The sequence below is a fragment of the Macrobrachium nipponense genome, chromosome 4, assembly GCF_015104395.2.
Source record: "Macrobrachium nipponense isolate FS-2020 chromosome 4, ASM1510439v2, whole genome shotgun sequence".
NCBI classification, from domain to species: Eukaryota; Metazoa; Arthropoda; class Malacostraca; order Decapoda; family Palaemonidae; genus Macrobrachium; species Macrobrachium nipponense.
This window is the reverse complement of record NC_061100.1, coordinates 79,691,031-79,706,030: the sequence shown is the minus strand read 5'-3', so window position 1 is coordinate 79,706,030 and position 15,000 is coordinate 79,691,031. Positions and strand designations below refer to the sequence as shown.

At 35.0% G+C, this 15,000-nt stretch overlaps 1 protein-coding gene across 1 annotated transcript in view; it reads left to right on the top strand.

The window, feature by feature from the left end:
- Nucleotides 1-9,809: 9,809 nt before the first annotated feature.
- The window catches only part of LOC135210970 (uncharacterized), a 55,649-nt gene continuing 50,458 nt past the window's right edge, over nt 9,810-15,000 (top strand). Inside the window, exon 1 of the mRNA XM_064243961.1 lies at nt 9,810-10,011. Coding sequence (XP_064100031.1) covers nt 9,825-10,011 — 187 coding nt within the window. The 5' untranslated portion in view covers nt 9,810-9,824. The remainder of the gene's footprint in view (nt 10,012-15,000) is intronic.

The following is a 15,000-nucleotide window of genomic DNA, read 5'->3' as shown; positions in this document are numbered from 1 at the left end:
ATTCCTCCGAAAACTGGAAGGGCAATTCTGTTACTTTACTCTCCCAGAGGATCATAAACATGTAATAAAATTTTCTGCTCTTAAAAATTGGTTGACATTATTTTCCTGTACTGAGTCGAAAATGTGATTATTAGACCCAAATCCAAGATAGTGAAAACCTATTTACTACACTCATGACACTAACTTATATCAAAGGAGAGGCACAGATACACCAGACCATTTACGTGAGGGATGGGATATGAAAATGCCACAATTTTTCTGATGAGCTGAAGACGTGTCATGCTATGCAAATTGTAACGACCAGGTTTCTCTCACACTGCTACTAGCACTGGAACAACTTCTTCCTTAGCAGCAGGTTTACTTGCAGGAAGCAATCAGGTCATGGCTCCTACGTTTTAAACCTAGCTATATTCCATTCACTTAAGGTAGATTCTTGTGCCTACGAGATGTTTGTTTGGCGGACTCTGATTGGCTGGTACTGGGAGGTAGGCCGCTCGCTCAGTCTCATTATTTTCGTCTGCGGCTTAGAAAACTACCAATATGTTTATATTTCTTCAATAATTTCACGCTTTGCTCAAGATAGGTAAGTTTTGGTCATACCAAAGGATTCGGTATTAATTGTACAACTATGTCATCTTTTAAACACAAAGGAATAGCAACGAGTAAAAGTGAAGAGGAAATATTTCATTCTTTATACCTGTTTTTATTTATCATTGGATTTTTAATAATTCATGTCATTAAGATAAAATAAAACTTGTGTTTTCATACAATACAATCACCCTGAATACGCTGGTGCCTTCAGATTTTAGATGCGTGTAATATATAAAGAGAAAAGAATATGTCTTATTATGTTGCAACCGTACTTGACTCAGCCTGAAAGGAAGTCAATCTTCCTTAATTCTTTGTTGTTTATTACTTCACTGAGATTATTATTTCATATCACTCAAATAAGTCTCTGATATCTCTTTCGTTTGAAAATATATCCATATAATAAAATTAAAAACAATATTCTGAAACAACCTGACTAAAGCTTAGGCTGAGTTGAAGAGTGCGAAGTCTGTTAACAGAGTTCAACTTCTTTGCTGGACTGAATTCCCCGCTTCCTGCCTAGATCTCAGCTAATGTTACCAGATGCACCCATCTGATTATTATCATTTTCCTTATCAGATATGTCCAGACATACTGTATGATATTGGATTGAAAATGTTCGGCAGTCATAATGGGAATTCTGTGTATTTAATTAAAGAAAATGTAATAATGTAACATGGTAAATATTGTCGAAACTGCAACCTCTTATATCGCTAATTGGCAATTCAAATCTCTCGCTGAGACGACCAACGCAGCGACGCCTTGCAGATCATATTCTCTCGGCAATACCGTCAACTTGAATCATTTACGGATGCAACATAATAAGACATATTCTTCATTTTCTCTTCACATACCTCACGCATCCAAAATCTGAAAGCACCAGCATATTCAGAGTGATTTTATTGTATGAAAATACAAGTTTTATTCTATCTTCATCGTGTTAATGATGGAAAATCCGATGATAAGTAAAAACAGATATAAAGAATCAAATACTTCTCTCTCCACTTTTACTCGTAATTCCTTTGTGTTTTATCTTATTGATTTCAGAAAAATATGACTTAATTGTACAATTATTACCGAATCCTTTGGCATGACCAAAACTTTCCTAGCTTGAGCAAAGCGTGAGATTATTGAAGAAATATAAATATATTGCTAGTTTTCTAAGCCGCAAACGAAAATAATGAGACTGAGCGAGCAGCCTACCTCCCAGCACCAGCCAATCAGAGGCCGCCAAACAAACGTCTCGTAGGCACAAGAATCTACCTTAAGTGAATGGACTATAGTTATATCCACAACAATTTTGAAAATGAATGGGTCCTTACTAATAGATAGGGTTGTGTTGGTAACATTGTAGGCCCAAGCGCAGTAATACAGTATACTGAGACTCCTACTCAACCATCCACAGGAATTAACTGAACTGAATATAGAATTTAGGCCAAAAGGCCAAGCACTAGGACCTCTGAGGTCATTCAGCGATGAAACGGAAATTGACAGAAAGAAAGTTTGAAACGTGTTTGTTTGTGTGGTGTTTTTACGTTGCATGGAACCAGTAGTTAGTTATTCAGCAACGGGACCACCGGGTTTACGTGACTCTCGACGTGGTTCGGGGTTGCACTATGAATCAATGGTTAGGAAAGGGTGGAAAGTACGGAGGAACTAAGAGAATATTATGAAAGGAGGTGCAGTAAAAGGAACAAAAGGGGTTGCAGCTAGGGGCCGAAGGCACGCTGTAAAGAACCTTAGGTAATGCCTACAGTGAACATCATGAGGCGCACTGACGGCACTAACCCTCCCCCCTCATTCAGCGTCCATGGGAGCAAAATTGATAATAGAAAACCAAATCAAACCTTCAGGTTTACTGACACCTTTAAAGGAAGTTTTTTTTTTTTTTCAAAGAATCAGGTTTATTGACATGTTCAACATAAACATAGATAAAAAAAAAACATAAATAATCACAAAACTTGGACCTTCGAATCATAAGGACACTGACCAAAGTGTAAAATATGGCGCTACAGGCATTAACCACACATGAATCAGATTTTTCACCAAATTCCAGAGTAGGTATTACTCTGATTTTCCTGTTGGAGGTCGCCAGCAAGCAAGGGCGCTTGTGTCCTTTTGACAACATTAACAGAAAGCATGGTTCTCTGTATCAAAACAACTGAAGATTCCCTGCTTGGTCTAGTTCATTTCACAAATAACTTCCGCTGTCCGCTGTGTCAGCCGTGGCTAAAGAATTAGTACTACATGCTCTGTTTATACATCATGCCAGCCTTCCTTTTCTGTTGAGGTGCCATGATGTCATGCCGTTTACCAAAAGGGCTTAATCATTCCTCCTCTTGCGAAACTAACCGCGGCGCAGAAATGACGCTATGAAGAGTAAGAGAGAATGTGATGCTATTTTGAAGCATTATGGGCCTTTTACCTCTTTATTTTTCCACCGTTTCTCATCGTTTGTTGCTGCCGTCAACGAAGTTGGATGAGGTTATGTCTTTAGGCCGGTTTGCTGTTTGTTCGGTTGTTAGCACGAATAGGTAAAGCATACTGGTGGACCTTTCCGAAGATCACACTAGTGGGCAGATTTTGGGAGAAATCGGCTGTGAATTAGAGATTTTTTATTTGGGTGGGGGGGGGGGGGCCACAAGGTATTGGTGGTGTAAACTACTCTGCCTTGGTGAAGGTTAAGTCTCCTTTAAGATTTGTTTGCATTAAATTTTAATTTTCAAGAGTACTTTAACGCTTTTGTTTTGACTACTCTGGTTTTCCCTTTCCCACGTAAGTTGCCAGAAAGCTTGTTTACCAAAGTATAGGCTAATAGCTCTTAAAGTTTAATCCATGTAAAGTATTAATAAGTAAAAATAATAACGGAATCCATTCCTTTGTTGGGCAACCATTCCCACCACGTAACGTCTAGTAAGCAGCGCCTCTTGTGTTGGTGAAGAAATCCACGAAAACCCCAATGACAACACAAGCAAGTGGGCGGCAGCAAAAAATGAAAATGCTCGACCATCGTCTGCCTTAGCGACAAAGAATGGCGATGATAAAATCATCTTTATCATGCTCAAGAAATAGAGGACATAACGTAAACACTTAGGAGGTGAATGAACAGTGGCCGATTTTATTATTTATTTTTTTTTTTTGGGCGGGGGGGGGGGGGTTGTCACCTGGTCAAATGTCCTCACCCCCTTGGATATGGATAACTGAGCATTGTTTTCTTTCAATAAATTATTATTAGTAGCAAACATTTGCTTATTTAATGATTATCTTAACAACAACAACTGTACAACAAAAGCAAAAACTACTACTACTACTACTACTACTACTATACTACTACTACTACTACTACTGTGTGTACATTGAACGTATGAACGCATACATATATAAATATTGATATTTATGTACCGTGTAAGGTACACGCACACTTTCTCATGTGAAACCCGTCAGAGACTCGCTATATAGAAAACGTGCTTTGTTCCTGAACCCAATGCAAATAGCAGATTAAACTGGTTATATAAGTTACCCAAGATGATTTGCTTACCAGATGTAACATCCTCATCCCGAGCAAATAGAAGTGGGAAAGAACTGACGCATTACTTAGGGTTTCTTTTTACAGGGACATTAAAAGTATCAAGTACTCAGTAATTTTTCGCATCGGTTTTATTTCCTTTAAAACGTTGTTTCAAAGACGTTCTCCTGATAATGTATATAATAAGTCGCGTAAGAGTAAATATTAATAATGGAAATGAGCAACGTATAAGATTAGGAAGAAATATGAAATAAACAATTAGATACACCAAATTACTATTTGATAATTGCGTCTTGCATTCGGGCAAATATTTACTTACAAAGTCATTTTTATCAGTTAGTACTGAACACATGTCGACCATTAGTTAAAAGCAGCTTCTAATGAAACTGATTGATTTTCATAAACTGATCTCTACAACAATGCTCATCGACTCAGGATATAGATAAATATTTTGAATTACAAGCGGAAAAAATGGAATTAGTCATTTTCATGAAACATCCATTCATCCATAGATACTCCACCTAAATACTTTCATGTCTTACAGCCATTTTATTGTCTGCAAAAACCCATCTGTTTATTTATTTTTTAATCTATTTTTTTTTTTTACAAAAAAAAACTTATTACAAAGCATTATAGTCGGCAGCTGTATTTTACTACTAAAGTTTGGAGTTCTGCTTAAAATATGAAAGTTAAACTAAAATTCTAGACCTCTTTTGAATTCTTTGCCAGCGCCTTTTAAAACCCACGAGAGCCAAATAAACGCCACATCTGCCAGAGAGAACGGAACGGGGGAGAAAAGTATCGTAAGGGAAACGAGATTAAATAGGACAGACTAACTTGGTTTTTAACCAGTGAGGAGACATCATGTATTCGTAACTTAGTTAAACTATGATGCGTATGTTCAATACTTATTTACTAAGTTAAAACAAACAAACAAACAACACTCCCCTCTAATAAGGGCTAACTAACCAGCGAGAAAAGCAAGACATCATCACTGATACGATGCCACTGAATATGGCAGTGATCACTGTTTGGTTTTATTATATATATATATATATATATATATATATATATTATATATATATATATAACAGAACGCAACATTCATTAATAAACGAAAAGAAATCCAGATCACAACTGATCCCAACCCAGAATAACCAAAGCTACAACATCAGCATCTTATTGCGGTCATGGAATCATTTGTTTGAATTTCCTACAAGGTTGCTAACAACTCTCTCTCTCTCTCTCTCTCTCTCTCTCTCAACCCAGTAAGAAGGGGTGGCTACAAGATAAAACCAAACAGTGATCCCTGCCATATTCAGTGGCATCGTACCAGTGTGGTAGCTTGCTTTTCTCACTAGTTAGTTAGCCCTTATTAGAGGGGAGTGTTGTTTGTTTGTTTGTTTTAACTTAGTAAATAAGTATTGAACATACGCTTGCATGCACATACGCATACGCGCACACATTGAATTACAAAGGGTTTTTAAGCAATCGTCATCTAAATGCAAAGAATCAAACACTCCTCAGGCAACGAAACGAAGTCGTAATTTCAGCTTAACAAAATCCTCAGGGAGCTATGAATTAAATTTACAAAATGCTGCACGAAGGCTTCAATGGCTTTGTTTGTTTTACAAGGGACCTGTTGGCCTGGCAAAGAATACACCCTCAGTAATAGTGCATAAAATTCTGTAAATGGGATTATATTGTTTTTGTCAGTCCCTTACCCCACATTAAATAGAAAACGGTTTTCAAGAATCATAATACATCATACGTATCAAGTACATAAGAAAAAGTTTAAATCAGATTATCAAATATATATACGTAGTATTCATTGAAGTTTTACGCCATTTCAAATACGAGGACGATGATTAGACCTTATTTCAGTAAGCGTTTGGGCATTGACTCTTCTGCGTACATCTCTATGATACAACACGGACATAACGAACTCGAACGCTCAAATGAAGGGTAACAAATACCAAAGGCTTTTATTATTATAATAATATAATATGTCTGGGGAAGACCCAGTTCTCTCGTTGTCCTTCCTCAAACCAAGGAGAAAATCATTCTGACAGTTGATAGGTCCGAAATGATGTAAAAAAACGGCCCACATGCGCATATATTTGGAGAGTCTCATGTGTCTTAGCAAATAGGTACTGGAGAGAGAGAGAGAGAGAGAGAGAGAGAGAGAGAGAGAGAGAGAGAGAGAGAGAGAGAGAGAGAGAGAATATTTTGGTGCAGCACTAGGTATTGGATGTGGCATCGCGAAAAAGTTAGCAAAACAAATAAATAAATAAATAAAAATAAAAATCAATAAAACTGAACAAAATTATGAATTAAATGCAATTTAACAGCTTTAGTTAGTTTTAGTGATATTTTGTCACATAATAAACTGTTTGACTGATAAATGTACAACGGTGTTGCAAAGGCTACGGTCATATACCCAGATTTCATAATGTGCTCACTGTAGTACTGACACATGAGCAACAACGCTGTAAGTGTAGCGATTCGGTCATGGAAATAAGGGCAAATAATGAAAATGGAATATTAAGCAACATAAAGATACCTTAGCTTTTGTCAAGCTTATTTTTTCTATTGTATACTATAATGTAGAGAACTGTCATACTCGAATCATTGAGTGTCACTTCTTCAGAGTGACAGTGAATGGCTCTGTCCTTAACGGTTAATTATAATCAGTTAAGCCCTCCCTAACCGCTTTCGCACCTGCTTCTACAGGCTCCTATCATTCTTACTCTTTGTCAGCCAGCATAAGGGGAAGGAATTTATTTTGCATAACATATGCGAAAGGAAACCGACGTCATGCTGGAGTGGCTACTGCGCATGTGCATGACGCGGCTGCGGAGTTGGTGAAGGTTTTCAAACAAGGCCTCCCTCCCTCCCTCCTGATACGAAAGTTAAAAGATGGAATGGAATGGAATGCAGAATTTAGCCAAAGGCCAAGCACTGGGACCTGTGTGGTCATTCAGCACTGAAAGGGAAACTGGGAGTAGAAAGGTTTGAAAGGTGTAACAGGAGGAAAACCTCAAAGCAGTTGCACTATAAAACAAATGTTAAGGAGAGGGTGGATAGCAAGAGGGAGGGAAGTGATTATGGATTATGAACAGAGGTACAGTAAAAGGAATGAAAGGGCTGCAGCTACGGACCAAAGGGACGCTGCAAAAAACCTTAAGTAATACCTACAGTGCACAGCGTGAGGTTCACAGACGTCACTTTGCCCTTACGGGAGAAAGTTGACTATGATGCAAAGACCAGCTATCGAGAAAGAAAATCATTCCACGTTGTGGAATGGGTCTTGTCTTCTACTGGACGTCGTTACACCTGCAGACTGAAATAACCGGAATGTGGAATACGATTGTATATTAAAATGACATTAAAATCTGGTAAGAAATAACAATGTCCTCTGCCACTTCTTTAATTAATGAATCACTTTGATGGGTAATTTCGGTATGATAATCCATATATGCTTCTGCTTTTCTTCAGTAATATTATTAATGACTTCTTTTTCACAGTATTAGAATTATTACTCTCCTTTGTCTTAAGATTTTATAGACATCTGACCGACCTCAGCGCTTAAGCGCTTGACTTACTTTTCAAGGTCACATTATTATTATTCAGAAAATTTCAACACAAAACAATCCTATTGCTTCTTCTCTCGTATGGCAGATGGCAGTGTCGCTCATGGCGCCCTTAGATGAAGCAAATAGATGCCAGTTCACGAAAAAAAAAAAAAGTAGTTAAACCTGCCCACAGGTGTTAACCTAAACTAAACTTGAGGTACAATAGTATCACATCTGTATTGCTGAGTTTGCAGCGTATTTTTCACGTAGGGTCAATCTTAGGTATTTCCTTGAGAGTTACAGAATGAATGCGCATCTGTGTTCTGGTACGCCCAGTTTAATACTGTTTTGCACACACGAATACTGATGCCAATTTTAAGCTCAGTATTCTGTGGGACGCAGCTCATCGTCAGTCATTTTTATTCAGTCAGATTGAAAGAAATGGAACCGTCGCATTGAATGAACTTGAATGTAACATTTACATACTTATATCCTTAACAAAAAAAGGGAAAAGATATTTTTTTTTTAATTTCAACACAATAAACGGTAATCTATGCAGCTGAAGGCAATTACTATCAAGTTTGACCTTTAACATAATACTCAAGTCAAACTTTTCATGGAATATCTACAAATGAAAATGCAACGTTCTCAATGCCGACTTAAGGTCATTAATGAATGCGGAGAAGTATTTACAGAAAGGGTGATTACAAGGATACCTTGTTGTCGTACTAATTACTGAAGTACAAAGCAAGCACTGTATACGACTGATTTTTTATAAACGCATTTTCAGGGTTTTCTTCTCCGATAGGCCTCTTTTATGCAAATGCCAAAGGGGCGAGCATTTTATTATTTCGGGTAGCAACGCAGGTCTACGAGACAAAATGAAATAACAATAGAATCTGACACCAAACCATGTGAAAGAGCCAACTCTGGATTCGTGAGGCTTTGGGAATCTGGGCAAAGCAGAAGCAGAGAATGAACTCTCTATGGCTGCGGCCGAGGCAAAAGAAAGACGGAAACGACTCGACCATGGAAGGAAGAAGCTCTCATCTTCACGAAAGGTCGGACAGGCAGTTGGATGAGAGGTGGAACCATTATATACTACCTTTAAAGTCTCGTTTTTTTTTTTTTTTTTTTTTTTTTGGTCATTTGTTGAATGTTGACGGGAAAATTCATTCTTCTGAAGCTGGCTTGGTTATGCATAGCGACTATATAAACTTCACTGGTTTAGTATCGAGTAGCCTGGTTTGACATTAAAATTATCTCTGGTTTGGTGACACTATTGTGTTGGTACAATATCCAATGAGATAACCGAGATACGTCTTCAATGTGTAAACGGCTAACATACCAAATACATAAGCATTTGTGTACACAAATATACAAACATTTTATGTATGTATGTATGTATATATATATATATATATTATTATTATATTATATATATATATATATATATATATATTCTGTGAAGTATAACGAGATTTTTCGATCTAGAACCTTGTTAGCAAATTTTTTTCTGACGAGGTAACATGGGGTCGTTATATCACTAACAAGTTTGCTGAACTGCATTGTACTACTGCAATTTGGTTTCAAACCTTTCCTATCACCGTCCTACCGTCATCAGTTACAGTCGCTTCTAAAGGATTTTGCGATTCGATCATTTTCATCCTTCTACAAGTTATGCTAGATTTATTATATATTTTACGCGCAAACATCATATATATATATATATATATATATATATATATATATATATATATATATATATATATATAATCTATTTGCACACGAACAATCTTTCGCTTTATTTGGCTGTTACACTTTTACAACATGACTCGTTTTTACAGTATACATATATCCACATAAGTAAATAGATTACATACAGTTATGCACTGCATAATTCACACTGATACCATAAATATCAAGTTCAGTCTGTGTTAATCGATGACGCACAAACACCGCTTTTCATCATCTCACGGCAGAGACAAAAGTGAAAGACAAAACCAGGTCGACCCTCATATACGTAAGAACATGACAAAAACGAAAGGAAAGCCGAGCTACCGCCATACATATGTTTATATAACTTTATAACTTACTGCCTGGCAACTGCAGCATAAGCCGCCCGTGCCCCAACCATGCCCTCTGACGGAGGTTATAAAAGGCAGTGCCCAACCAACGACGCTATCACTGTGTGGCACAATATACCGAGGATGTGGAAAGCTATAGCTGTTACCAGCGCGCTCCTTCTCGCGTTCGGCTTGGTGTTAGCAGATGATTCTAGCAGACAGACGAGGAGTTACGGCACACGAAGATTAGATTCTGGTTAGTTTTGATGCTTTGTTTTTCCCTAAAAGACCTGCAAGAGTAACAGTTGTTGTTTTGTTAAGACTGCCCAGGTCTTGTACGGAACGGTTTTTATCTGACCGCCGTTCTCGTTAATAGAAATTTATTACCACAAGTTCAAAAGAAAAGTAAATAAAAGTTGACGAAACTATTTGGGATGAGCAAGGGAGCGTTAACTGGGATTAGTGCGAATCTGTCTAGAGTAGTTAGTCAGAGTCCAAAGGCTCTCTCTCTCTCTCTCTCTCTCTCTCTCTCTCTCTCTCTCTCTCTCTCTCAAACATACATACTAGATATCACAAAATCTACGTAAGTAGGTCTCAAGCACGTGTTCCTTCGTGCTGGTCCACAAATATACATATATATATAGATATTATATATATATATATATATATATATATATAGATAGATTAGATAGATAGATATATAGATATATATATAATATATATTACATATATATATATATATATATTATATATATATCTATATATATTATATATATATATATAGTGGTATATATGTATATATATATCATATGTATATATATATATACGTATACTTATATATTATATTATATATATATATATATATATATATATTAGCGACGAAGTGACAAATATGTGGTAACTACACTTACCAATCAGAAAATAGTTACCTCACAATAGCCAGACACCTGAACCTTCATCACAGATAAAATACGACTGAATACTCTAAAGGCAACATTGATCCCTTAACAACTTATAAATCAGACTAAGTTCATTAAAACGGTGTGAGGTAATCTTATATATAATTAGGTTAATTGAAGGCCATCACTCCATCAACAACTGTTAACAGTCTTAAGTATTTCCCTGGTTCTAACTCACTGCAACAAAGCTGAAGGAAAACAGCTCAATTACCGCTCTATATTTCTACCTAAACAAAATTAAATATACTGGTGATAAAAACAAAACACTCATAAAATTTCAAATACAAAAATTAATTATTAAATTCAAACTTTATAAGTGAAATTCACACTAACGGAAATTTACTATTAGTGAAAACAAAACAAAGTTTGATTATTTCTTGAATTAATTAGTAGGTACAATTAAATGAAAATTATTTATATATTATATATGATATAATATATATACATATATACATAAAACTTGTAAGATTTTCATTCCTTGTGACCTTAAGTTTAATCATGAACAAGAGACAGCGAGAAGACAGGAAACCATTTTTCTTTTTATTTCACCAACGTTTCGGGAATCCTTTCCTATCTTCAGGGCTATAAATAGAAATAATTTTTACAATATAAAAAAGTATGGTAAAATAAGATAATAATTATGAGAAATCTGTTTTTGTAATATAACATTCATTAATCTAAAAATAACAAAAACTACAAAGTGACTTTAAGCTAAAAGTTAACTAAAACTATACGTAACTCAGTGAAATAACTGATAAAAAAGAAAACAAAAAATAAATATTGAAAAAAATAAGGAATGTAGCCTAAGCATTTTGTCGGACTTACTGTTAAGAGTTTTGGCTGTTAACTGACCAGAACAAAATAGTCAAAGGTGATGTTAGAGAGTGAGAGAGAGAGAGAGAGAGTCATAGGCAGTTACGCAATGTGTAATTGTGTGAAAGTAGTTTGGCTGTTTAAAGAAGGCGACACTTTCCTGATGTAAAGATGTTCTAAAAGAAGGAGCGAAAGGCAATTGGTTGTTTGACAGTCATTTTGATATGATTGTTCACACTGTCTGTTTTACATGTTAGCATCGGATTTTTCTTTAAACAATAAAATATTCGTATCTGAAACAGATCGCTCTATTCTTTCCTTCGTGGCTGTAGTATATATATATACTATATATATATATATATATATATATATATATATATATATATATGTGTGTGTGTGTGTGTGTGAGTGAGTGTATCTATATATATATATAATATTATATATATATTATATAATATATATATATATATAGATACATATTATATAATAATATAATATAATATTATATAGATACATATAGATAATTATATATATACATATATATATATATATATTATATATACACACACACACACGATCGGTCCATCTTCACCTTACATGTACGGGTTAATCAAGACCCATAAATGAGATGGCCATATTTATTCGTCCCATTATCAGTTCAACCGGTTCTATTAGCTATAAACTCTCTAAATATCTGGTAAAATTACTATCACCTATCCTGGGTACAATTTCAAATCCCCATTTTAAAAAACTGTTGATTTCTGTGCTAGACTCTCCCGTACTGATTTATCCAGTACTGACAAATTAACTAGTTTTGATTTAACATCTTTATTCACTAAAGTTCCCAGTGAAGACCTACTTCAATATTTAACACAACATTTTGACTATTATAATCTAGAAGTACCTGCTAATGTTATTATTAATTTGCTATCCCTTTGTATAAAAAATTGTAAATACACTTTAATGAAAATTTCTTTGAACAGATATTTGGCTAATATTTACATGGAATTTTTTTAATCTAGACTTATACGAAGAAATTTATTTTCCAAGGTGTTTTGGGTTAGATATGTAGATGATTGTTTTTGTACTGTAAAAGAACATGTAGATATTCCAGATTTCTTGCATACAATTAAAAATCTTGTACCATCCATAAAATTCACAATAGATTATGAAGAAAATAATTGTATACCATTTCTTGATGCCTTGGTTATTAGAAATAACACAATTTTAGTTTTAGAATATATAGGAAACCCACGAATAACTTGTCATATATTCATTTTTACTCTAACCATCTAAACAAATTAAGATGTCCACATTTTCCAGTATTTATGTCAGAGTTCTTAGAATCTGTAGTCCGGAATTTTTAGAAGAATTTAAGATTATTGATAAAATAGGAGATTCGTTAAGATGTTGCCCTTCATATTTTTTGGAACTTTGTAAAAATAAAGCAAAAAAGACATATTACAATCCAACCGGTATGAACAAATAATTTAAGAATATTCTCTGTGTACCATTTCATCCTAATTTCATTCCTGGTGTACCAGTTTTAAAAACTAATGATATTAACTTAGTATTTAAAAATAATAATATTTTGAGAAATAAACTAATTAAGAATAGCCCGCCAAATTCAAACAATATTGTATACAGTATTCCTTGTGGAGAATGTAATAAGATTTATATTGGGCAGACCTCTAGGGACCTAAAATTAAGATGCTCTCAGCACAAATATGCCAGGTAGAGGATAACATATAGGCACAGTGCAACAGTGTGGAAATACTATTTCATTTAAAAGTGAAAGAGCAACTGCTATAAAAGTTCGTACCTTGACTTGTAAATGTCTTTTTTTCTAATAACACTGGTATTAAAACCTTGAGGAGTTCGAGTGATTAAAATATCTAAAAATGGAAGTTTATTATCGTCTTCGTGCTCAATAGTGAACTGTGTATTTACGTGTAAGCCATTTATATATTCCAAGAAATTTTCTGCATCCGCCCTAGATCTAAATAAAGCAATTGTGTCATCTACATATCTTCTATAATAGAGAGGACGATATGTTAAGGGACATCTTTCGAGCATTTGTTCTTCGAGAGAGCACATGAAGGTATTGGCCATAATGGGACCTAAGGGGGATCCCATAGCGTTTTGACAAAAAGACATTTACAGGTCAAGATGCGAACTTTTACAGCAGTTGCTCTTTCACTTTTGAATTAAATATTATTTTTACACTGTTGAACCGTGCGTATATGTTATCCTCTACCTGTCACAATTTTCACGAGGAAATTCTGTTTTTGCCTCAATTTTTCAAAAATAACTCGTATCCTTCCTTCTTATTCCACAAGTATGTAAATAGCTTTTTGAATGATAGATTTCAAACCTGTATGTCGATACCTAATGTCCCTAAATTGCTGATGTATGGCCAATTCCTTTTGTACATTCGAAGAAATTCAAACAATCACTGCAAAATTCAATTCGCAGTACGTTTCCTGCTCTCGATATCATATTATGTTCGAAAAATCCTAAGACAATTGGGTCATTATTTCACCAAAAGGATAGGCTTCCCGCCTTGATGCAGTCTCTGGTGGTTTATTATTTCATTTACCCAAAATGTAAAGTTGGGAAATATATCGGAGCCACTAAGTGATTGCTCAAAGTCAGAGCAGATTCTCCTCTTGGAACTGGATGTCAATTAAAAACAAAAGAATTCTCTAATATAAGAGATCACTGTAAGAAATGCAAGACATCATTCTCTTATGAAGATTTTAATATTATAGCCCAATCACCCAATGGCCACTCTCTCTCCATCCTGGAATCTTTAACTATCAAGCAGCTTGTACCTTCCCTAAACAGCCAGGCCTCTTCCACTATTTTATATATAGCCTAAGTTGACGGCGTCCTCCTGAAAACTGAGAATGTCACTCAGTTCTTAGCTCAGACAGAGTTAGGTACTAATACGTTTTAACATCCTTTTTATTTCTTAATGTTTTTTCGATATTAGGTTTTCAATATTTTAAAATTTTATTTTAGTTTGGTTTCGTTCGTTTTTAATTTAAGTTCCATGTTTTAGACTTATGACTTTTTTTTACTGAGTCCATTTTTAATAAGGGTAGGCTCCACTTTGGGGGGTGCCGATCGTAAAAAATATTTGCCAAAAATACATTAATCAAGACAGGCTAATGAAATTTTCAGGCATTATTAGCACTATAATGATGCATATTCCCTGTGAGTTTTATCATCCTACAGGGAAAATGATTGATTTTATGAAAAAAAATGTGAATAAACGGAAATTTCCGGGCCCCTCGTACTGAAGGTTATTTGGTGATTGGTGAGAAACTACAGTCTTGAATAGAAATTCGGTCTGACAGAATGTTGGTATATCCACCTGGAACATGCACAAAAACAATTATCAAAATAGAACAGTAAATAAGCACGTTATAACAAAAAAAAGAGCAACAACTTCGTAAGTTCAGCGAAAG